This window comes from Hemibagrus wyckioides, linkage group LG14 (genome assembly GCF_019097595.1).
Source record: "Hemibagrus wyckioides isolate EC202008001 linkage group LG14, SWU_Hwy_1.0, whole genome shotgun sequence".
Lineage (NCBI taxonomy): Eukaryota > Metazoa > Chordata > Actinopteri > Siluriformes > Bagridae > Hemibagrus > Hemibagrus wyckioides.
In genome coordinates, this window is record NC_080723.1 from 20,970,571 (window position 1) to 20,995,370 (window position 24,800).

The 24,800-nt window shown below is 37.3% G+C and overlaps 1 protein-coding gene across 3 annotated transcripts in view; it reads right to left on the reverse strand.

Annotated features, from left to right (window-relative positions):
- syngap1a (synaptic Ras GTPase activating protein 1a) overlaps window positions 1–24,800 on the reverse strand; it is a 142,989-nt gene that overhangs the window by 97,583 nt on the left and 20,606 nt on the right. For all 3 annotated transcript variants that reach the window (XM_058408768.1, XM_058408770.1, XM_058408769.1), the window contains exon 2: window positions 19,412–19,542. In XM_058408768.1, coding sequence (XP_058264751.1) covers window positions 19,412–19,542 — 131 coding nt within the window. The remainder of the gene's footprint in view (window positions 1–19,411; window positions 19,543–24,800) is intronic.

Genomic DNA, 24,800 nt, shown 5'->3' on the forward strand with positions numbered 1-24,800 from the left:
TATCTATCTATCTATCTATCTATCTATCTATCTATCTATCTATCTATCTATCTATCTATCTATCTATCTATCTATTCTGTGTTTTGTTTTGCTCTTCACAAAGTATATGCTCTGTGCTGTTTTCCGTGACGTTACCAAGCTCTTTCTGGTGGCATTTTCTAACTTTGTTATTTCGGTTTTTGTGATTTTGCTCTGCCTCTGATTACCTTGTTTGCCCTCTAGACCCTGGATTGCTTTAACCCTGATTTGGATTACGGTCTTTGGATAGTTTTTGTATGTGTTTGTTTTTCGTTCCATTACTTTTGAATGTTTCCGGTTTTGCATCCTCTTACATTTAGTTTGTTTTCCCCTGTGTGAATCCCTGTAACTTTGCTTGTCTTTATATTTTATTTTCTCTTCATCCTGCCTTTATTAAACCCTCCTGCGTTTGCATCCCACCCTCAGTTCTCATGACACATTCATTCTTCTTCAGTAAACACTTTATCACAGTCATGTCTATTTTCTGATGTTTCTTTCTTTTTGTTTTTTTGTTTTTTGCATGTTCATGCTGGAAGCTGTAATGAAAGCCATGCCAGGTGTCTGACTTCTGAGTTTGGTCAGATGTTCTACCAGGTCAGAAGATTACAGTAATTACAGTCACTTCAGTATGATGTGGCATGGGTGTGAAGATGTGATTACCCAATTAATTCACATGGATAAGTACAGGATCCTAATTTTACCTTCACACCTGGAATTTAACATTGGTCTCAGGTGATCCAAATGAGATGGACATATAGAATATAATTACATATGTACAGCAGTTTATTCAAACAGGATTAAATAACAAAAATAATTAACATATTTAAATAATAATAATAATGGTTAAATAAATAAATAAATAAATAAATAAATAAATAAATAAATAAAGATAGATAGATAGATAGATAGATAGATAGATAGATAGATAGATAGATAGATAGATAGATAGATAGATAGATAGATAAAATTTTTAATTTTTAATTTAAATTTTGAATTTAAGACTAAAAATACATCATAATTTACCAATAAACATCACAGAAACAACTTCCAACATGGTTATTCCAATATTATTTACAATTTATTTACATAAATTCAACCAAAGACACAAAGTGTTTCTTACTCAACTTTATTGAGGCTTTAAAGTTAAAACCTTTTTTTTCCCAGCTCGGACCTAACAGGAGGAACAGGAAGTTGAATAATGTTGTGAGTGAAGATAAACTTAATTTTTTCTCTAGATTTGGAGATTTATAAGAAATCATTAACATTATGTTATAATAATAGGTTTTGTTGATATAAGTATGTTCCAAGCTAATAGACTGATGTCACTTCAAACATCTAGGGTTTTGAGCTCCGATGGTCAATCAGGTAAAACTTGTCAAAGCTCTAGCACAGGGGTAGGCAAGTTCGGTCCTAGAGAGCCACAGTCCTGCAGATTTCAGCTCCAGCCCTGAAAAACATCTCACCTGCCTGTAGCCTTAATAATCCTGAAGACCTTGATTAGCTTGTTCAGGTGTGTTTGTTTAGGGTTGGAGCTGAACTCTGTAGGATTGCGGCTCTCTAGGACCAAACTTGCCTACCCCTGGTCTAGCATGACCAAGCACTTTCCACTGTTCAAAACACTGACTATTCCTCTAAGTCTTAATTGTCATGATGCTATACAAGATTACATAACAAAATGCTGTTTCATCCTCTCCTACAAACTACACACACACACACACACACAGAGACACGCATATACACACACAGTCAGTGTAACATTTAAGAGATTAAAATACTCAGCTGAATACAATGCATCAGTCAATGTAAAAGGGAGCATCAGGGTTTAACCACATTACACAGCAACTAATAGTCTAGTTCTCAACATCATATATCAAACCATAGAAACAAGAGAGCTGCAATTATCCCATATAAGGCATATATTGCACTCTTAATACAGTGCTCTGCTGAATTCAGCATATATTACATGCGGCTGCTGCTGTACTGACGGCTGGAACTCAGATTCAGCGAATATAGCAGCTGCTGATCCTAAATAACATGGTAGACACGGATATTGTGTGTGTATGAACTGGACATACAAGGGGCAAACACAAGGAGGTATCTATGCAAAAAGATTCATTTATATACTGGACATTCAGTTACAGTTGCATACAATAAGATTTAGTTTCATTTTATTCTTTCTCTTCTTCTATTCCTCTCTTTTATTCTATTGTTTCCTTCCTTATGTTCAAGTGTAACACAATACTGTTTTTTTTTTCTGTATTAGGTTTTTTTTTTTATATAAGAAAGAGATAAAAAATGTATTGATTTGCGTGCACAATTCCCCCATTGCACATGAAATCTAGTGCTCGTCACATGGAACCTTAGTAAATCTGGCCCTGAGCTCCTTCTGCCAGTTTGTTTGGCACTAGATCCCAAAAAACTGGCAAGTCAGGATATGTATATGATCCGTTCTTTGTTTGTATTTCTGCCACATAAAACTTCAAAGTTAAAAATCTAAAAATCGACGTCAACCTGTTTACACTGTAACCGTACGAATGAACCGCAGTCCGTTCTCTAATGCTGTAGTTTTCCGAATTATTCCGCTAAAATTTTGTACTGACATTTACACAGGAACACATACATACATTCCATACGCAACTCATATGCGCTTCTTGTTGTTCTGTGTGTTTTTATTTCGCATTAAATCAAACAGTTTAAACAGTCTGGAGCTCCAAAGTGGAGCGTTTTCAACATTTGGCAGAATCATTTGATTTTCATAGCTCAGGAGTTAAGGTTGTGCATGGATGGCTTTGAGTTCAGATCAACGGACTGCAACTGATGGACCTGTGAGCTGTGAAAAGCTCAGCCATTTGTCTGGATTGGAGCCATTTAACTGATTAGATGATATCCTTTCTGCTAAAATGGACTCTAATATATACTACTGTAGTACCAGTTGCTAATTATTTGCTCATCTAAGACTTTTTAACTAATTATACTTGAGTTGCAATTTTAGGTAATTAATAGATTGTACATAATAAATGTCTACTTAGTGTCTTGTAGCTGGCAATCCAAGTTATAGAGCATTCCGACTGATTGTTATGGAAGTGCCTCAATGCCTTAAAACTCATTTTGTGTTCATTTCTCTTTGATGACTTTGAAGCCATTGCTGCGCTGAGTCCAACACTGACAGCATGTCAACAATATGGCCATGGAGGTCTGTTCCAGGTTTTACAAATACTATGGAGATCCATCTGTATCGGTTCCTGCCTTACATTTAACATGAACGCTCATGACTTGTTATAGGTTTAACTTGGTGTTCAGAATTCCGGGAAATAATGTTGGCCACAGCTCGGCAATCATCAAAACCTTCATCAAGAAGATGTATTGCTGTTTAAAGAGTCTGTATGAGCCCCAGAAAACTAATAAAAAAAAATCTAATCTGTTGTGTGTTATAATTATTTAGTCGAGATTAATCATCTTTGGGTTTGGTTTTGCTTGAGCAGCCTGAGAGTCTCGGACAAAATATTCTCAAAAAAGCCTGCTCTTTTGAATACTAGGTCAAATACCTGATAGACCTAAGCTTGGCCTGATCTGGGAAATCAGCTAGTATTTGAGGAGAGTTTTCATATTTATGTTGTCATCTTAAGTTTAGCATCATACAAACATTTTAATACTTTACTCTATATTCCATATTTTTAAGCGTAAAGTGCTCTGCAAAGTCATTAAATATTGATCTATTAGTCAACGGCAGAGCTAGGAGAAAGATGGTAGGGAGCCACGTAAGCAGTGAGCCATAGAGATAGAGGACAAGCTTGTGGAACTCTGAGAGTGATGTCCACTTTTAACTAACCACAAGTTCAAGGTCCGGTGCGTTGGCTGAGAATCAGATGTGAAAAGTAGTGAGACGCCAGCTCTTTTTCTGCAGTAGTACCAAGTACCAGACAGAGGTTAGACCACAATCTTTCAGTGGCATGACAAAATTATAGAAAATCCTAAGCTTGCAGAGATAAACTGGCAAAGTGATAAGGACCCTCAACATAAATAATCTGCCATGGTTAAAAAAAAAATGCATACTTTATGTTTCACTCCTGTAATAATAATAATAAGAAGAAGAAGAAGAAGAAGAAGAAGATGAAAAAGAAGAATTTCTTGTAATGCTAATATTCATTTTCAGTTCATTCAACCTCAGTTACCACTAGGGGTGTAACGATAAACTCCAGGCCTGACTTCATATGATTTGATTCACAAATTTGATTTGTTTCTCAGAATAATATGTACAAAATCGATATGAAGAAAAATATGTCTAAAAAGACAATGTACAATGCATTTTTTGTCTGGATAAAACTACCTAAATAAAATAAAATAAATTTTCCCCAATAATTTGACTGAGTAAACAAAGTGCCTGACATAGGGAAAACAACTGACCAACATAATGAGCTCTGCAGTAGAAATAGAGCTCCAAAGTTGGCCAAAATGCCTGATTTCTGGATCTTGTATTGTTGTATCATGTAATCATGTAACTGTATTTCATATAATGCGTTCTAGTTGTTGCATTCCAGAGCTCTTGTGTCTATTAAAAATTTTAAATTGGGACCTCTGGTGTTCAGACAATGCAACTGCATTACATTCATAATCGATCCAAAGCTGCTTTACATGTGAATGTCCACTGCACATCACAATGCAAAAAAGTAGACTATGTGAATCATGGACATTGACATGGTGCAAATCAGCATTTGAGGAACTACGAATATGATGCAGTCACACTGAGAGGTCCTGATGTCATGATGTACCATGATGTATACACCACCAGTAACTGCTTTATCCTGGTCAGATGGTTCGAAGATCATTCCAGGAGAAGTGGGAATACACTCAGCATGGGACATCACAGGGTACTCAACACAAATAATGTGTGATGAGTGTCCGGTGACAGAAATTCACCCCCTAGCCTTCACAACATTTGCTGATTTCCACTATCCAGGTATTTCTCCCCTCCCTACAGTGTAAGATGATAATTACCACCAGGGATTGATGAAGCATATCCTTTCTTTGAGACTTATGAATGCAAGAACACTGCAGGAAAAAAGAGAAACCGGTGGCTTTACTAGTGATACAGGCTGATGAAGCTTTCTTCCTGAATCCAGAACATCTTCCATTAGTACATGGCAACGGCTTTGGCAAACTCACAAGGTTCATGGACAAGACAAGGACAAAGGCTTTGGACCACCATATGTTGGTGCGTGACTAGCCAAATCTACAGCTGTATGATTTTCTGTCTCTGTTATTGATGGCACTGCAGGGCATTCATCAGTGCTCTAAACAATCTGTCTGGTGTTACTAAAGGGGCTTCTGTCATTTTGGGTTTCGAACCACTCCAAAAAGTCCAACTGTGGACACAGAACCCACCCTGTCTCCAAACAAGATTTCATGTGGCTTTTGTTTCACTAATGACTTTTCTTCTTACGCTCATGCAGGAACTCCAGAGTCATGTAGAGTTAAGGCTTGGGTGGTCTTATGAATAGATTTTCTCATCTGAGCTGTGGTTCTCTCCACAGATATAGCCCACACAATCTTGAAGCTGTTAAAAGAATTCTGCGAAAATAAAATCCCACAGAGGACAAACTTCCGGAAACGTCCTTCATCTTAAAGGTCATCTCCTTAAGGGACAGAAAGAAATCCAGTGAAATGTTTGCTCAGCATCTGGTAGAGTAAAGTGCAGCCAAGAATCTATTTTTGTAGCAAGGCTAAAACATATGAGGTGGTAGAACATTAAAAACCATAAAGCCTGACATGACAAACAGAGACAGAACATCTTATGAAGCAATGAGTCCCAATTACGTCAAAAGAAGAAGGGATGAGAAGCACACTGATGCCTGTCTGAAGGTTCCTCTGAATCACAGCGACAGCTTCCTTCAAATCTGAGGGTGATTTCAACCGGCGCTGTAGGGGATATGACGAGAGTCGACAGAGCAACGAATTCTGAGATATTTAAACCGATTTTGTCTCAGCATACTCTCTCTTTAGGAAACGACTGCCACCCAAAAATCCTGCACATTTAATTAATATCTACCAGGAGAAATCTGACGGGACACTGAACTGTGTGACAAATCAGACCCAATTCCTCGTTAAAGCTACCTGATTTGGCGATCCAAATATGAACATAATAATTTCATTAAACAAACTTGGCTTGTTCTTTTTCCGGAAAGATTCAAAAAGCATTTATCTGAGCCTAAAAGTGTAGCACTGGGACTGAGATCCTGAGGGATAAAAGCAAAAGTCACACAAGCGAGAGGTTTTGATTTTCATGGTGGTACGAGCAAGAGTTCAGACATAAAGCTCAAAGAAAAACCCATGTTCATTCATTCATCCTTAACAGCTTGTTAGAGACTATTTCTATTTCAGAAATATCATTTCATATCATCGAACCTGGTATCACTGTGTTAAAAAGTTCAGGCAGTTTGGAGATACATGGGATTGCTGTGGATTATAGCATTCAGAGATCATGCATGTTCAAAAGTTGGTGATTGGTGTTGTGGGTGATCTGTTCTATTTTTAGCCCAAGCTTGGTGGCACGACTTCCTGTGATGACCCTTGACCCTTGGGTCAGATCTTCATAAGCAGCCATACAGTTTGCATACACTTCGTATTGGTAATACTGGTAATATTTTTGGGTGCCTGCAACGGAATACAAATTTTCACCCTAAGAACTCGCCTCCAGAAGGAATTAAGTTCCGATGCCAAGGTTCCGCTGTATTTGACAGTGTGAAATTTTACAAATGAAGCATTGGGATTTTTGTCAAGTCAACATGCAGTGTTTGAGTCGTACTGATTAAATTAAACGCAAAAGGAAAAACCATATATCCGTCACATGCTTGTCAGAACAAAGTCTGTCTTTTTGTGTTTAAATGGTTGCTTTAGACATGTCCGAGGCTCTGGCTTGCTTCAATACAGCTGTTATTCATGGTCCGTGGTCAGTTGTGTGCTCATTGAACCTTTGATTGCTTCAGCAGGAAGGAACTTATGTTAAAACAGTAATAAATTCAGAAACTCCAGGTTACGCTTGACTATATAGTGTAAAGTAATAGAAAGTAATTTATTTATAATCAAACTTTCGATGTGACCCAAATCGGTCCCGATTGGTTCCGATTTTTGCATCTGGTTCCTCTCACGTTTTTTCCTCATATCGTCTTGGGAAGTTTTTCCTTGAAACTCTCAATTCTGGCTTGCTCGGTAGGGCAAATATGAAAAGATGAATTTCATTTTATCTTTACAGAAATCTTTGTATATCTTTGTTTGTCGAAGTCGACATTTCTTCTAGCTAACTAGCCAACACGATCATAGTGCATGCTAATAGTTATCTGTCACAATGTAAAGCTAGATACTTGTAGTGATAGATATTAAGATTACAGCCCTCTTTCATTTCGATTTAGATTTCTAAGACTTTCACATCTCCTTAAACAACATTGAAAGGTTTCCTTCTTGTTCAACTATTATAAATTTCTCGTAAGAAATTTCCCACTTCAAATTTACAGAAATCATAGAGTTCCACTGAAATATAGTCATGAAAATTGTACTTAAGTGATATTTCACTTCATTGCTACTCACATCTGGTAACATCTAAAGCTGGGTGGAATTTGGGTAAGCGTAAAAAAAAATATATCAGTACTACATCATCATATTTAAACAATATTAAAATCCTGTCATTGTTACTAAATTAATGCGTATTTATAATCGTTCTAATTAAACGGTATCAAAACGAGCCATTTGCAGCGTACTTTTTTCCAGGTAGCCCCCAACTCTGGAAAATCGGAGAGATTTTTCCAGAACATGAATCTGATGGGAGCTGCTGAAAATGGAAATATAAAAGAATTTGAAGACTTTAATCTGATTCTCTATGGTATATTAGATAGAGCTGTATCACATAATTGACTTGCAATACACAGCGTTGCCAGCTTATTAGTTAGTGGGTCATTATATCTAATAAACTGCAAATCTGTGTATCATCAGGAAGGACCATGAATTGGTTGACAAACTCCGGAGAGAGAGAGAGAAAGAGAGAGAGAGAAACAATACATCATATTTAAACCAAACCGAATAAACTATTTTTGGGGGGCTGAAAACATGACTCAGATGATTATTTTCTTTCATTTCCTGAAATCCTTGGAAGCACATCCATTTTCACGTCAGGCATGCAGAGATACAAAAATAAAAGATGGCAGTAAAAACGTAAAAGCCTGAAATAAAAAGATTCGCATACAGTAAAATATCTGGTGGATTGCTGGCAGGTAGTAGGAAGAATTAAATATTTAATATCAGAAAAAAAGGCTCCAAGTTACTTGAAGGGACTTTATTTAGAGGAAACCTTGGTGGATGGAGTATTGTGGGTGTTATTGATAGAGCAGTTAGATGAAGGCAGTTTACGGTAAAATCTTTATAAATAAACAGGTTCATCAATGGAGGTGTAGAATATGGGTAAAAGTTTGTGCACCCCTGACCATTACACCCATATGTGCTTGTTAAACATCTCATTCCTGTTATAATAAGCTCCAATCTTCTCCTCTGCGAAGGTTTTTATCTGTATCTGTGAGGATTTGTGTAAATTATTAAGCTACAAGAGAATTTGTGAGATCAGACACTGATGTTGGGAGGTTGATGAGGCTCCAGTTCCAGTTCACCCCAAAGGTGTTCAGTGGGGTTGAGTCAGAGTCAGGGCTCTGTGCAGGACACTCCAGTTCTTTCACCTTCATCAACCTTCACCTCCACACCATGTCTTCACGGAGCTCAGTGCTTTGCGCACAGTTGCACTGTCGTGCCTGGAACAGGGTTTGGGCTTCTTAGTTCCAGTAAAGCTGCATTTCAAAAATAGATTCTGTACAAATAAGTGTGTAATATGGGTGTTACAGTCATGTGTCCACAAACCTTTGCCCTTTCAGTGTATTTTTGTATGCAGAGAGAAAACCACATAAGTTTTGTATATATACTGAGCTGCCAGTTTATTAGTTACTAGGATTATGTATGTTATAAACTATTATAAACTGGCAGCTCAAGTGGTTAAGGCTCTGGGTTGTTAATCGGAAGACTGGGGTTCAAGCCCTAGCACTGCAAAAATGCCACTACTGGGCAATTGAGCAAGGCTCTTAACCCTTTCTGCTCCAGGGGTGCTGCATCATAGTTGCCCCTGCACTCTGACTCCAACTGCCTTAGCTTTGATATGCAAAGAAAAGAATTCCACTGTGCTGTAATGTATGTGTGGCAATAATAAAGGCTTCTCCTTCATTTTGAAATCCAGTCACTGAAGTTAAAAAGTTGCCCCAATTTTTATGATCAGAAAAGGTTGTTGTATTCTGACTCGTAGATAAGCTGCTTGCGTGCACGTCCTATTCCGATTATGCAAATTACCATCGCCTAGGTCACATCTCCAAATATATCTTGAGTGGAATTGTCAGACACAGGGTTGTTGTTTTTTTTTTTTACAACAGCGCCCAAAAAAAATCAGCTCTTGAAAATGCAGACTCAAGACGAAAAGTTTGTTTTTCTTCGCTGTCAAACAAATGAACTGAGTTACATTAGTACCATTTATTTTTATATCATACTCTCCTGAATTTTCAACTAAAAAAAAATCAGTACTAAAGATTTCAATGCAGCTGAAATACATTTATTTAGCTGAGGCAGGAAAAATTCCAGCTGTGTTACTATATCATTTTATTTTTCATACTTCAGTCATTTCTTTTTTATTCAGTATTCCTCAATATTCATCATATTATTTCTATGTGAATTGAACAGAGATACTCTACATAATTGAAACAAGTATTTCATGTACTACAATCAGCTAAAACATATTTTGATGAGAATATTTTTAAGCAAACTTGTTCTCTGACATGTGACTGACCACATATAAAGCTTAACTTACCTCAACACAGAATACAGCCCTAAAGCACAGAGTATTTTATCACCAGTTCTGAATAAATAACAGGTCCGTGAGTTTTATGCGTAAAGAACAAAGAATTCCTGTAAGTAAGTCACAAACTCACAGAAATACTGACAGCTGTAACAGAACAATCTATGAACCTGTAAAGTGGTTTCAAACAACCGAAGTCCAAAGAAGAAAAGTAAATGGTGGAGAGTTCGTGCTTCTTCTCTTAAGAGCTTGTTCAAATGGTTAACCTCAACTGAAATTCAGACAGGCCTCCAGGACAAGTAATTAAGAATAAATGTTACCGGATAATAGTTTTATAAAAAGTAGAAAAGAAAAGAGATCCGCTAAAATTGGCTAAAAACAAGCTCTTAGAAAAATACATTAAAAGCTTCCTGAGTGTATGACATGTTGTATCAAGTGAGAGAAAGTGTCATGAAAAACAGCAGGAACTTTAAATGAAAGATAAGGACACAGGAGAATTTCTTCTGCCAACCTCCCAAACAGTAAAGAATGGTCTTTAAAGATTTTTTAAGATTCCATACAGAGAAGATGGCTGCTTGAGAAGAAAGGCAAGAAAAGGCAACATAATTAACATGGCCAGTATAATAAAAGAGAAAGCATCCGAGGTGTAGATATAGTGTCTTTTGCTCATTTTCTAATAACTTAACTAAGTCCGTTGAGTCAAAAGAAAGAATTTCAATCACCCCTTTGTCACTACACATTAAAAGGTAGTCAAGGTTTTTTAATACAACCTTTACAATTTTCTAGAACTAAAAAGCATTACAATCTAAACATGAATCCTGCAAATGATAAATAATAAATAAAAATGAAATCTTATCTGGAATGAAGTGATATCCATGAACAAAATTCTCAAAAAGAGAGCAAAAGGAACAAACTTTGTTCATATTACATCTTGAGTGCAGATATTTCACTTTAAATTAAAGCAAATTAAATAGATTTAGTGTAACAGCAGAGACATGTACAGAAGAGCAATCATTTTTGTAAATGCACTGATTTTTCCTCTTTTTTTTTTTTAATCTATCAAAACAGATGGGCAAGCATTCTCTATTACTGTTTATTTATTTTTAGAGAGGCAGTCGGATTCGACGCGAGGATTAGTTTGGCGTCAGAGAAGAAGTGCATTATTTGCTTCTTTTTACAGACGACACCCTGTGGCTGTTCAGAGACGCTGCTTTTTCATCTGAATAGCTACAGAACGTCAAAAGGTAGAATTTCAGGGGGGGAAAATGAAAATTTTATCATTCCTAGTTCATCTGACACTTCTGTATGTACTATATTTCACCTTGAAACCTTAATAGAATCTACCTAATAAAAATATAACAATCAAATTAAATACAATATTTCAAAAATATTCCAGGTACATAATTAAGCCTTAATTGATGTCCCATAATATAAAGACATCAGTTTTTTCCACATTTTTATTTTTAATAGATCTTTAAAGGTGTACTACATTACCCTGTAAAATATTCGCCACAGGTGTACTACAGGTCAAGCTACACTTCCCCTCAAAAGTTTGGCATCACTCAAAAATTTTATTGTTTTCCAAGGAAACACACACAAAATTATAGAAAATACAGCAAAAGAACAGGACATGCTGACATGTCAGTTAGAAATAATGATTATGATGGAACTGATGAATATTTTCTTCAAACTAGCGGCCAATTTTTCAAGATAATCTGATGAGATTTCACCCCATGCTTCCTGGAGCATCTCCCACAAGATGGACTGGCTGATGGAGTCTTCCTCCGTAGCTGAAATCAAGCTGAAATATGCAAGCGATCCCTAACTTTTGAGCGGTAGAGTACATGCTAGATACCACCTGATACATAGCACCACTCCAGCTACAACGTATGATACAGTTCCTACCTTTTATTCTGACAAAAGATAACTAGTATGATACCTCATTAAAGTTTGATCTAAAAGTAATGCATAGGATTTGTCAGAATTATGTAGATTAGAAATCTATCATACTGGATGTATACCTACTGTATGAAAAACATAGCATAGTACAGATCAATACATTTCCATTACTTCCAAAGATCAAGGCCAGATGAAAGCTGATAAATCTAACTCTATAAGGGAAAAGGAAGCATCATTAAAATGCTAGATTCTCACCAGTTCAATTACAGCTTCATCCTCATGCCAATAAACCGTCCTGCAGAGTGGAGGTGATGAATTAGGAGCTATTTCTGACTGAACATTCAAAAGAAAAAGGAATATGAGAGTGCTTTTATGGACCATTCTGGATCAACATGGTATGGCTTTGCTGAGAGGAAAAACTGCCTAAATGCTGCTCTGTTCATGGACCGGGATAGTGAGTGAGTATACTGCCCCCTCTAGGCCTAAAGTGGTTCAGGAGGAGGTTTTTTCCTCTTTTTTTAAACATCACAGGAAATTCACAACCCACTAAATACAATTCTGCATTTATTATTGAGATCATATTTTTGTTTATCTATTTGACTGGCTACTTGTTTAATTCAAATCTTAATCAATAAACAACTTATAAATAGAAATGTCAACTCTGACCATACTGTTTTTTTAGTGAAAATTCTGGGAAAATGCTCTAGAACTTCAATAAATAGCTATAATTTTATTGTGCATAAATTTACGTCATTTAAAATTTGGATAGTTTCCATTTATGCCATTTTGGCTGCCGCCCTTATCCAGAGCGACTTACAATTTATTGCAGTTTACACAACAGAGCAATTGAGGGTTAAGGGCTTTGGTCATGGGCCCAGCAGTGGCAGCCTGGTGGACCTGGGATTCAAACTCATAACCCTCCAAGTATAATAATAATTAATAATTTAATAATTTTAATAATTTTAATAATTTTAATAATTTTAATAATTTTAATAATTTTAATAATTTTAATAATTTTAATAATTTTAATTTAATAATTAAGTATTTAATAATTTTAATAAGTAGTAGTTATTAACCACAAAGCTACCACAACCCCCACATGAATAGTTCATTATTTATTATGTTCATAATTATGTTCATATTTTTTTGTGACAAAGAGGACCAGTGGTTTGATTATTCATTAATTAATAAATATATAAGGACATATATATCATATAAAAGGATCCTAGGCTACAAATATTTGCAAACTGAGAAGGTATAGACCTCAGCGGGAAGGTATCTGGATTTCCACATTATAAAATAATGCACTAGTATAAATGACCACCAACCACCAACAAACAGGGCTGGTGGACATTAATGTGTGTGCTGGAAGCATCAACCTGGTAAAATTTATTCATGAACTACGAAAATGCTTTAATTTTGTATTTCTCCATTGCATATCTTGTATACATGGTTTTGAAATTCTTTCTTTTTAGACTGCTACTGTCAGATTTGATCATCTTTATAAGTGAATGACAGTCAGTGTGTCTTTTGCACCAAAATATTACTTTGGACAGAGATTGCATTTTTTTAAATTTATTTTTGTTCCAATCTAATACTAGGAGTTAATATAAGTGTCCCATTGTGGCGTCCCATCAAACATTTACTCTGTGTCCAGATAGCCAAGTCATTTTTACCTCCACTGAAACACTCCAGACTAAACCCAATAGGCAATACTGGATCCCTATGACAGCTTTTCCCCAGGAATAGTTGAGTCTTCCTGATGCCATATGCTTGACATTTCAGCAGCACATTGCCATGGACCCACAATAATGAAGCGAATATTTATTTTACGCTGTTACTCCATCAAGAGCACTCAAATGAGCTTCTAAGCTTTTTCTACATGTACACACTTGTCCATGAGTGATACAGTTCCACTCAGACAAAGTAGCATGAATAAGGTCAGTACAAAAAAAAAAACAATTCTGTATTGATTCAAAGATTTAGACTCAAGTCTGAGGTTGGATTTTGCCTGCACTCACTCACTCGCTCTTTATCCAGGTCAGGCAGCTACATGGATAAATAAAACAACTTCGAGTCGTGGGAAACTATGGGTTAAATGTATGGGAGTCGGCTATGCTTGGTTTTTATTTTTTACCTCGCTGATGAAGATGGGCATCGGGTGAGAAATCTGCCTGACAAGCTTGACGACCTCCACTTATTCGGCAGGTTAGACGGCTAAACGGCTTATTTAGAGTTTAATTCAGCCGTATGATTAACCGCTTTTCCTGTATGGTGACTGATGTATCTTCTGACACTGTGTTCGCTTCTTCATGATTTCAGTCGCAAAGAAATCATCTCATTTTTACGTAGCTAGGAGTGTGACGAAATATTGGTGTTTAAAAAATGAGGAAATTAGTCACTGTTATTATGCTGTTTAAAGCTACATGCAGCGTTGTAAGCTGAATATCGTAATAAAAGAACAGTTTGAGTTTATACATCTAATATCTTCTAGTTGTTTTGTCATGAGCCTACAATCCTGATTAGTCCACTCTATGGTCTCAAGTCTTTAGTAGTTTTATATTTAACATACAGAAGTTTTGTATTCAGTGAAAAGAAGGAAATTTATCACTAACTATTTGGATTTTGGATTTCCTGTGCCTTCGGTCTCTGTGTGCTTTGGCTTATTTGGATTTTTTAAATTTATTTCTGGCGTTTTTTTTGCACTGAGAATCGCATCAAAGTAATAATGTTGGTATCACAACAACCCTACACACACACACACACACACACACACACACACACACATCCACTTTACTGAAATAATAACTTATTATTATTAGGATCCTTCACTGAAACTGGAGCAGTTAAACTGATCAAAATATTTATAAGACTTGAGTCGAAAAGCACAAAATCCTTTGCTTTTTCATTCTTATCGAATTTAATTCAACAATTTTCATTATAAATCATATTGACAACAACTTGACGAGAAAAGTCCAATTTTTTTCTCTCTATTTGGTTTGCCCTCCTCCTTTTTCTCTTTTGCTTTAATGAGTCTGCACTGGAGATGGCACAGACTTCACGAGCTGGTGTAAAAGCTGATGATCCATTTTAGATGAAATCCATCAGAGTGTTGTCTGAACACACGCTATAATAGAAGAGATTAGACAACGGGGTGAATCTGACCTTTTGCACAAAGCAGTTAACATGATCAATATAACACATTTGCTTTCATTTAATTGGGGAAGATAGAAATAAGACTTCTTGAATATTAATATAATATAATATAATATAATATAATATAATATAATATAATATAATATAATATAATATAATATAATATAATATAATGTAATGTAATGTAATAATAATTGATTGATTGATCCAAGATACTAAAAATGTAATTTATTTAAAATAATTCATTTTATTTTATTTAATTTATTAATAATTTAAAATATGTTTATTTCCCATTTTAAATGAAGATATCACAGATTGTTAAAGCGGGCTCTAACTTTTAGACTCCCTTCTGTTTTTGAATTAAAAAAAGGAAAATTCAGAATACACAAAAGGTCACTATGAGTAGCAGGTCATTGTATATGACTTTATAAATGTTGCAAAGGACTAAGAAACACACTCACACAAATTAATCAACATGTTCTGACCAATCAAGATTCAGCAATTGAACAATCCTGTTAATAAATTCTCCACAGACTAACATCAGCTCTGACTGTAAGCTCCAGCTGTAATTTAAATCAAATCTTAATATTATCTATGTGCTTATGCTAATCCATTTTTATAATTAAATGATTAATTATAATTAAAAATTAATTAATTATTAATTAAATATAATTATAATTTTATAATTCATTTCTGAGTGTAAACCAAGGTGGATGATGTCCACAAGCAATAAACTAATAAATGGACTAATACAATGAAACCTGTGTGGTTATTTAATAACAAAAAAAAGTATGTTCATTTTATTCAACTTTTATAGAGGAATTCTCAATTATAAGGAAAATTGTTCAGGATTTTTCAGAAATTTTCAGAAGCTTTATTGTCATTTCAACCACATATAGCTGACGCAGTACATAGTGAAATGAAACAACGTTCGTCTTCGGACGTTTTCTAGACATTTTCAGAAGTTTTCAGGATTTTTTCAGAAATTTTCAGAAGTTTTCAGGATTTTTTCAGAAATTTTCAGACATTTTCAGGATTTTTTCAGAAATTTTCTGAAGTTTTCAGGATTTTTTCAGACATTTTCAGAAGCGTTCAGGATTTTTTGTACTTTCTAATTTCTCTGTAACATGTCAAGCTGCATTTTTTGTGTGTGTCTTATTACCCTCATCAGAATATTTAAAAAAAGGAATAGACTGCAGTTGATAGCTGCAACTGACTGTTTATAGCTGCTATAACATAAGCGATAACAGAAATGAATTTGTTTCATGGATGTCCATTAATATTTTTAGTCGTTTTTTTTTAATTTAGTAATTTAGTATTTTGCATACTTGAGTTAACAACAAAATTGTAAAGAATGAATCATGTTGTGTCGTGTAGAATCAAATTCAGCAGCAATTCTGCACTGAGTCACTGATTATCTTCCTATCACAGCATTCCCAATCATTCCTCCATGTTTTATTCCTTTTTTAATTTACTCTCCCTTCATTAAGATTCACATTTCACAGTGTTTACCTGCCTGCTTGAGAAAATGAAGGCTCTCAAGAAAAATGAATGTGAAATCGCATTTTCTCACCTTCTAATTCATCCTTTAGCATTCGGATGTAGCTGACTATGGTAATACAGTAGGATTTCAGTTACACTGTCACAACAGCATGAAAATCCAACCGGATCCCATCCATGTGCCTCCTATTTGTGTAAGCTCAGCCTCAAGCAAAGAATCTGTGATGTGGGGAAACTAGCCATTAATGCACTTTTCAAGGAATGGAGAGACTGTCTTGAGGGCAGAGAACAGCATTTTCTCATTTGCACTGATCATAGAAATAGATCTCTGATCATTAGAATACATTGTGAGGGCTAAGCAGGGAAATAGCAAGCATGCTGGGCTCAGTTTTCTACATGTTTCCACTTCACACGTTCTTATTGCCCTGTTCTAAAAATGGAAAAACTGATGCTCCATCCAGACAGTTTGAAAGCCCATGGGAGGAGACACCAGTGACAACAATTATACCAAAACCCTGTATCATGGTTGCTGTAAGTTGAGAAATGATGGAGGAGATTCTCAGGGTAATGTCCTACCTCCTGATGGTCCTCGGATGGTATACACTATTTACCACTTTTTAGTGTTCAGTGCACTTAATTACTTAAATATTTATTTAAGCAGTTATTTTTGATGATAAGCTAGTGACATATGGAGCGCTCTAGCTATGTGCCCATGAATAATAAGTTCACCGAGTCGATTCCACTAATTGTTATTTTCAGACCTCCAGGGCCATATTCTGAATTCCTCAGTGAATTTGCAGCTTTCATTTCAAACCTAGTGGTGTATTTAGACAAAGCATTAACTGTAGAAGACTTCAACATTCATTCAACATTCAAGTCAGAAGATCCTCTGAGAACAGCAGTTGTGTCCATCTTGGAGTCAGTAGGTGATAATCAGAACAGCAATAGGACCCACTCATAATGGAGATCACAGAAAATATAATCACACTTCCTCCTAATCAATACACAAAACACACATAACATTATAACCACCTGTGTAATATTGTGTTGGTCCACTTTTTGCTACCAAAACAGCCCTGACCCATCCTGCACTGTGTATTCTAACACCTTTCCATCAGAACCAGCATTAACTTCTTCAGCAATTTGAGCAACAGTAGCTCGTCTGTTGGATCGGATCACACGGGCCAGCCTTCGTTCCCCATGTCCATCAATGAGCCTTGACCACCCATGACCCTGTCTCCGGCTCACCACTGTTCCTTCCTTGGACCACTTTTGATAGATACTGACCACTGCACACCATCACAATTTGGCCCTTCGTCAAACTCGCTCAAATCCTAATGCTTGGCCATTTTTCTTGCTTCTAACATCAATTTTGAGGACAAAATGTTTACTTGCAACCTAATATATCCCACCCACTAACAGGTACCATGATGGGGAGATCATCAGTTTTATTTACTTCACCTGGCACTGATCATAATGTTATGCCTAATCGGTGTATGCTGTATCTGCCAAACACAACTCCAACTGACTGTATAGGACATTATTTATAATCACACTCTCAGGTGTCACCCAGATAAGGATGGTGTTCCCTTTTGAGTCTGGTTCCTCTCAAGGTTTCTTCCTCTTACCATCTAAGCGAGCTTCTCCTCGCCACAGCCACCTCAGGCTTCCTCATTAGGGGGGATTTTGTCCAACATTAATCTTTTGTAGTATTTTTCTTCTGTTCTGTAAAGCTGCTTTGAGACAATGTCCATTGTTAAAAGTGTTATAAAAACAAAACTGAATTGAATTGAATTCCACACTCTGAGTCTATCTCAGACCATTGTCTTATTTTGTTTAAAAGAAGTCTTAGACACGTGATACTCAATTTGTCACGTCACCGTGTTAAATGCACATTTACATCTGCTACTGCTGAGAGATTTACCAATAATATCCCAGAAAATGTTTTCCATGGTTATATACTTCTGTAAAGCTGCTTAGAGACAATGTGTATTGTTGAAAGTGCTATACAAACAAATGGAATTGAAGTGAATTGAATTAATGTTCTTCAGGCTGTAAATCTGTTAAAGAGAATTTCTCTTAGGCAAAGGTGTCGGTTTTAGGAGTCCATGGCCATAATGAGCAGGGTAAACTGACGTTTTGAGGCTCTCACCCCAAGATGACTCTAGTTTGTTGACTGATGCTTTATTTACGTCACAAGATGCCTTCATACCTGCGTTACATTCTGGCTCTACCTTTTGTATTACACTGTCATAGCCTAGCATAGTGTGGATCCTCTCAGCTGCCTGATGGTCCACTTCTGCTTGGATCTTCTGCAGCTTGTGGACTGTCCCAAATGTCCCATGCTGCTGGACACTTGGTGAGATTGGAGCTGACAACCTTCTGATCAGTAGTCCAACCCATTAACGACTAAGCTACCACATCCCCAACTTGAGCTAAGGAAGAAGCGAAGTCTGCAGTTTACGTACAGTCAAGGACAACATGAGACTTACCTATTAGGTTCCTCAAAAAGTTACCTGTCCTACATCAGTATCACAGACTTTATCACTGATCCCCTGGCATCCCGAAGACACACCAATATATTTGTCATCAAACAATAGAGACCATGGATATGATATTTAATAAAGTGATTTAACATCAAAACCTCCTATTGACCTCCTATCTAACATCATATCTGAATGTGTCTCTATGGAAAATTTGGGCTCTTTGATGGGGTAAATTTTAGCAATAACACAGTACATACATTTAATATGAATCATCCAACATCTGCATGAATCCATAGACCATTAACTCCACTCTATATGGAGTCTGAAGAAACAGGAGGTGTGGTTAGAAGGAATTAGGAACTTCTCTAAAGAGCAAGTCCTCCCTCTAGTGGACATTAGTGGGAACACACCAGGTTTCTGTTTCCATCCTTGTGCGAGTTCATTACAGTAGGTGAATTATGTGTGCATGTGTGTTTACCTCTTCTTGGTCCAGCATGTAGAACTGGTCTCCGTCTCGGACGCGGAGCGGGCGGCTCCAGCCGGGGGAGTCGTGGGCGTGGCCATTCAGAGGAGTGTGAGGCCGGGAACACGGAGACACACACCTTCCATCTGTCAAGAGGATCGACAGAAAGAAAGAGATGAAGAAAGAACTTAATCTAAAACGCTAGTAATGGTGCAAAAAAGAATACTAAACACTAATTGGGTTAATATGAGGCAAACATTTTGAAAGAAACACTTGCATCATGCACTGAGGGCAGATGACAAGGTTTAAAAATATCTTGTGATATTTGTGTCATTTTCACCCAATACTTATGCAACGGACACATTTCTGCCTTTTTGAAATAAAAATGAATGCTTCAAAATATGGAAAACTTTAACACACTTACACAGAGCCCTGTATCTGCGTTTGCTAACTGAAACAGTAGGACTAGTTAAAAAAAAAAAAATCAAAACCACTAAAAATTGTGGTGTTTTTTTTGCAGAGATTCTATCCTCCAATCAGCACCTTGTTACTGTGAGTAAAACTGAGACTTGGTTGGTGACGTAAAAGTACTGAGGAAACCTGCAACACTGTCAGAAAGGCACGCTGTAATAGAACTTAGTACAATATAGAGCTCATGTCATCAGTTTGCCCATCCTTACTGGATATATAAATTCCTGACCTTCTCATCTATACTGCGGCACATACAGATATATATTTAGATAAAGAGAGAGAACAGTATAGATGTTACACACACACAGAGGCGAGGAATTTAAAACCCATTCTGACATTGCTTTTGTGTCCTGCTCGCCCCCACAGCGAGCGAGCGTGAGAGAGAGAGAGAGAGAGAGAGAGAGCGAGAGAGCGAGAGGAAGATGGGTTATAGCCCAAGAGATGTCACTTCCGTGACGCCCACTCTGTTTCACACGCTCACACACCTACAGCCAGTCGCCATGACAACTCAACACGGAACAGACCGAAAACCACCGAAAGAGAGAGGGAGAGCAAGAGAGAGAGAGAGAGAGAGAGAGAGAGGGATTAGGTGAGAGAGGGATACTGGGCTATGGAAGAAGGAGAGAGCAAGAAGAGAAGAAGAGGGGAGGCAGAAAAAGAGAGGGAGAGGGAAAAGGATATTGGAATGGGAAAGAAGTGATGGAAGGAGAAGGAGGGACGAGAAGAGAACTATTTTCAAAAATGGAACCAACACTTTGTTCCCATAGCAACCATCGTGGATGTGCAAGAGTGAATAGTCTCCCTGCACTCACTCACTCACTCACTCACTCACTCACTCGCTCACTCGCTCACTTTACTCCTCCTCTCACCATCTCTCTCTCTGAATCTAAAGCGTATGTAGGTGTAAAGGGGAGGGGGGGTAGAGATATGGGTCATTTTTACCAAAGAAGGAACACTGAGTGCATATTCTCATTTACAAGCATATGAGATGAGGACCATGGGAAGATTGGATCCAAACAGCAGTTGAAAGATTGTTAAGTTCCTGTGTTGTCAGTTTTGTCAATGAATTTCACTTTTTTTTTCCTTCCCATGCTTGCAGAGCGCTGTGGAGTATCAAACGAAAACTTGAAAACGCCAATCATGTTCTCTTCTTCAAGTGAGACTCGAGCGTTAGCGCACAACTTCTGTCCACTTCCTGATGAAGATCTGCCAAGAGCATGTAGCTCCGCAGCTACAGCTGGTGCCTAAAGCCGTTCGTGACGAATTGACTTCCAAATGTCTACGTGCTTCTTCCAACACGTATAGCTCTGCATTCAAACACATAGAGGTCTAGTCATGCTTGCCTCAAAATAGCTGCCTGGAGGGTGTTACCAGTATGGCATCCAAGTGGGAAGACTTCTCTAAATATATTTTGGGAGCTCTCAGTTCTGAGCTGCTGTGCCTAGCGCCTCTGGAAAGCTTCCAAACCCAAGACTATAGTCATATCTTCTGTAAGCCAGGAGTATATGAGCATCAGTGTGGGTACAGCACCAGATACGTGCATTTCACACATGATGCCTGTGGGATCTAGCGAGCTGAAAGAATATATCAAGTTAAGCCTTGTGTGAGCTTCCCTGTATGTCTGTAATTAGTAACTGGACTTAGCACTTAGGAGGACGTCTGAGATTTGGGTTCAAATGAGTGGTGTAATTTGCTGCGAGTATGTAATTTGGGTGCGTTCTCACTGGGAAAGCAGAGCAGGAAGATTCCTCTCGCCCCTGCTGCTATGCAGCATATCATGCAACTGTTCCTCTGCATGACGCAGATCCTTCCTCTTCCTCGAGATCTTTTTTTTTTTTTTCCCAGATCCTGCTCTGCCACTGCCTTAGCCACGTTCTCTGATGTTCACACGTATCAATACTGTTCCATTTTTATTTTGTCATGACAATACGCTAATAATCAGTAGAGGTGTCTAAAATGGTGTTTTGTGCTAAATGTACGATAAGCAGAATCACACAAGAGTGCAGGTGTACTGAATATCAGCACGGCTCTGAAGAGGCAGCAGGCCAAGTGCTGCAGGTAAGAAAAAATATAATAAAAAAAACCAACCCCCAGAGCATGATCCTACCACCGCCGAGCTCGATGGCAATACTGCTGTTACCTGAGGCTCGGGCCGTATTTGGTTTATGGGAAACGTAACGTTTTGCTTTTAGAGCATCTGTTTCTGAACTTTGTCTCAGATTTTGTCGCATGCCTTCTAGCAAACTCCAGGCATGCCTTTCTTTTTAGCCTTTCTCAGAGGTGACTTCCTCCCATAGAGGCCAGGACTGCGATGTCGCTGAGGTCTGCATAGGAGCTCTGCAATTCCTTCAGACTTGCAGCTAGACTCTTGGGCACTTCTCTGATAATTACCCTTTTTGCCTGTGTGCTCACTTTAGAAGAGGTCTGATCTGTAGCGTCTGGGCTGTGGCATATATTTTCCAGTTTGTTATAATGGATTTCACAGTACTCCCAGAAAGGTTTAATGCTTTGCTAAACGTTTTATAACCTTCTCCATCTTCTTCTCCTCTAATAACTGCATTGCTAAGCTTCACAGGCATTTCCTTGGGCTGAACGGGTTGGTTTTTAGTTCCGAGATCTCCCTGAGATATTTATTGTGCAGTCATACAACAGGATTTGAAATGAACTCAGGTATACACTTTTTGGCATATTTAGTCTAAGTGCCTAAGAGAATTAAATAGAAGACATAATTTGTAGGGTTTAAGGAAAAGCATGGATATTACTGATAATGAACTCCTGCACAAGGATCCTTAAGATTTCCCAGAATCGCCTTCATTATGTAAAAATTGAAACTGTACATTCTGGATTTTTTAAAAAATCCTGCTGTTCTTGTTGTGTTTCTTTACGTTAAATGTTAGGTGTGATGTATAACTTGTCATTTCTGCAAAAAAAATAAATAAATATTGTGTTCAGTTTGAGATGTTGTCTCAGTCGTGCATAGTTCTGACCCTGGATTTAAGCACATTGTTCTCACACAATGTCAGCTTGAGTGATCCAGCACCACGTCGTGACAGTTTGCTGAAACATACATTTCGGGCCATGAAATGTCATTTGTGGCCAAAATTAAATGATGATGAAATAGACAGAAAGCTCAGCACTTACACAAACATTAACTATTAGCAAGACTCCTTCACGTTCTGTTTATATAGCATACACACTGGAAAACGGAAAGAAGAAATGAATTCTCTAGAGAAGTCGGTGAAGGTTGCCCTCTGGTGGCGTGGTGGAGAATTATCCATTACAGATGTGACTCTCTGAACCCATGATCCAGCCAACAATAAACCTCAGTGTCTTTTAGCGGCTCCACCTCTTCCACTATATATACATCCACTGCCATTTTTCACTGACTTTAATACATCCTCCAGGTTTTAACAATGCACTACATTTCAGCAGTTTCCCAGTACAAATAAAACGATGCAGCATTTGAGACACAGCTAGTGTAAAGTCACGTCCACCTCAGATGCTGTGAATACTGATTTCATGGAAAGACCAAAAAAAAAGAGACTTATGAGACGCTTATATTGAGTTGCTTCTAGCTCCCACCTGATTCACTCTTTTTAAATGTACTGTGAATAGTCTTAGCATTCTGGTTGGTAGTGCAATGTGTCTTCACCTGTAAATATTTATATGCACTGAATTCCCCCTGTGCAGCATGGTGCTGCTGACATACACAACAGACAAGACATCTACTTGTGCATTCAGGTGTTGTTGTTCAGATATTTTTTTCACTATCCAGACACACACGTCCATTTCATGTGGTCAAGTCTTTTTTTTCTTCTCTTTTTTCTTTTGTTTCTTTAATTAATTAATGAATTACTTAATTAATTAATTTCTCCCCCACCTAAACTGATTGGAGGGGGTTGGTGTTGATGCTCTGGTCTGTCTTTGGGCACCTGGGTGCCCTGGGGTATCACTCTGGGTGGAACAGGAAGGGTTTCAGTGTTGGTCACCACTGTACTTCTCGACTGTTTTTCCCAAATAAACAAGCTCCCTCCTTATGGTTGGGGAGCTGTTCAGGAGGGGAACAAGCGATGGGCCAGCCCTCACCTGTAGAGGCTGAGAGCGATTCAGAGGAGGAGAATGTTGGTCAGGCTCAACCGAAGCTATACAAAAGGTAGACCATACCTAGCTGGACCACCCTGGAGCCCGCTTTGAATAAACGACCCCCATTTCAACCATATTAGAATCATTTCCAGATATTTTAGATATTTTTTCACTATCCAGACACACATGTCCACTTCACAAGTCAAGTCAAATCAAGTCATTTCAACCATATATAACTGATGCAGTACACAATGAAATGAGACATCCAGGACCCTGGTGCTGCATATAACAACATAGAGCTAAGGACAGAAATTAAGTTGTGAGATTGTATTGTTACTTCACATAATGCCTGTGAAACTGTTACAGTTAGGCCTGGTGATGAACACCAGCAATGGAAATGATTCTTTTAAATGGGATTTAAGAAAGCTATTTATTTATTTATTTAATGTTTTTTGCTAAAATGTACCGTAAGGTATATTTTGTTTCTTAGTATAAAACAGTGTTGTTGTTTTTTTTCAGTTGTGTATTTTTGTCTTTGCTCATTATTTGTGCTGTGACTTTTTTGGGGTTAATTTTATTCTCTAGAAAACAAAAAATGTCGGTACAAAGGGTGTACAGTATATGCATAAAATTACCCTTCTGTTATTCTTACGTAATGAATAAGAAATCGAACAAAAAGGACCATCACAATTATATTACTATTAATATTAAAAAACAATTAGTTAGATATAAATCAATTTACTATGAAATTAGCCAATGTATTATTAAAGAGCCACATTTGGTCCAGTACAAAAAAATAGAAATAAAAATAAACATGAGGCGTCTGTGATGTAAGCATTCAGATTATATG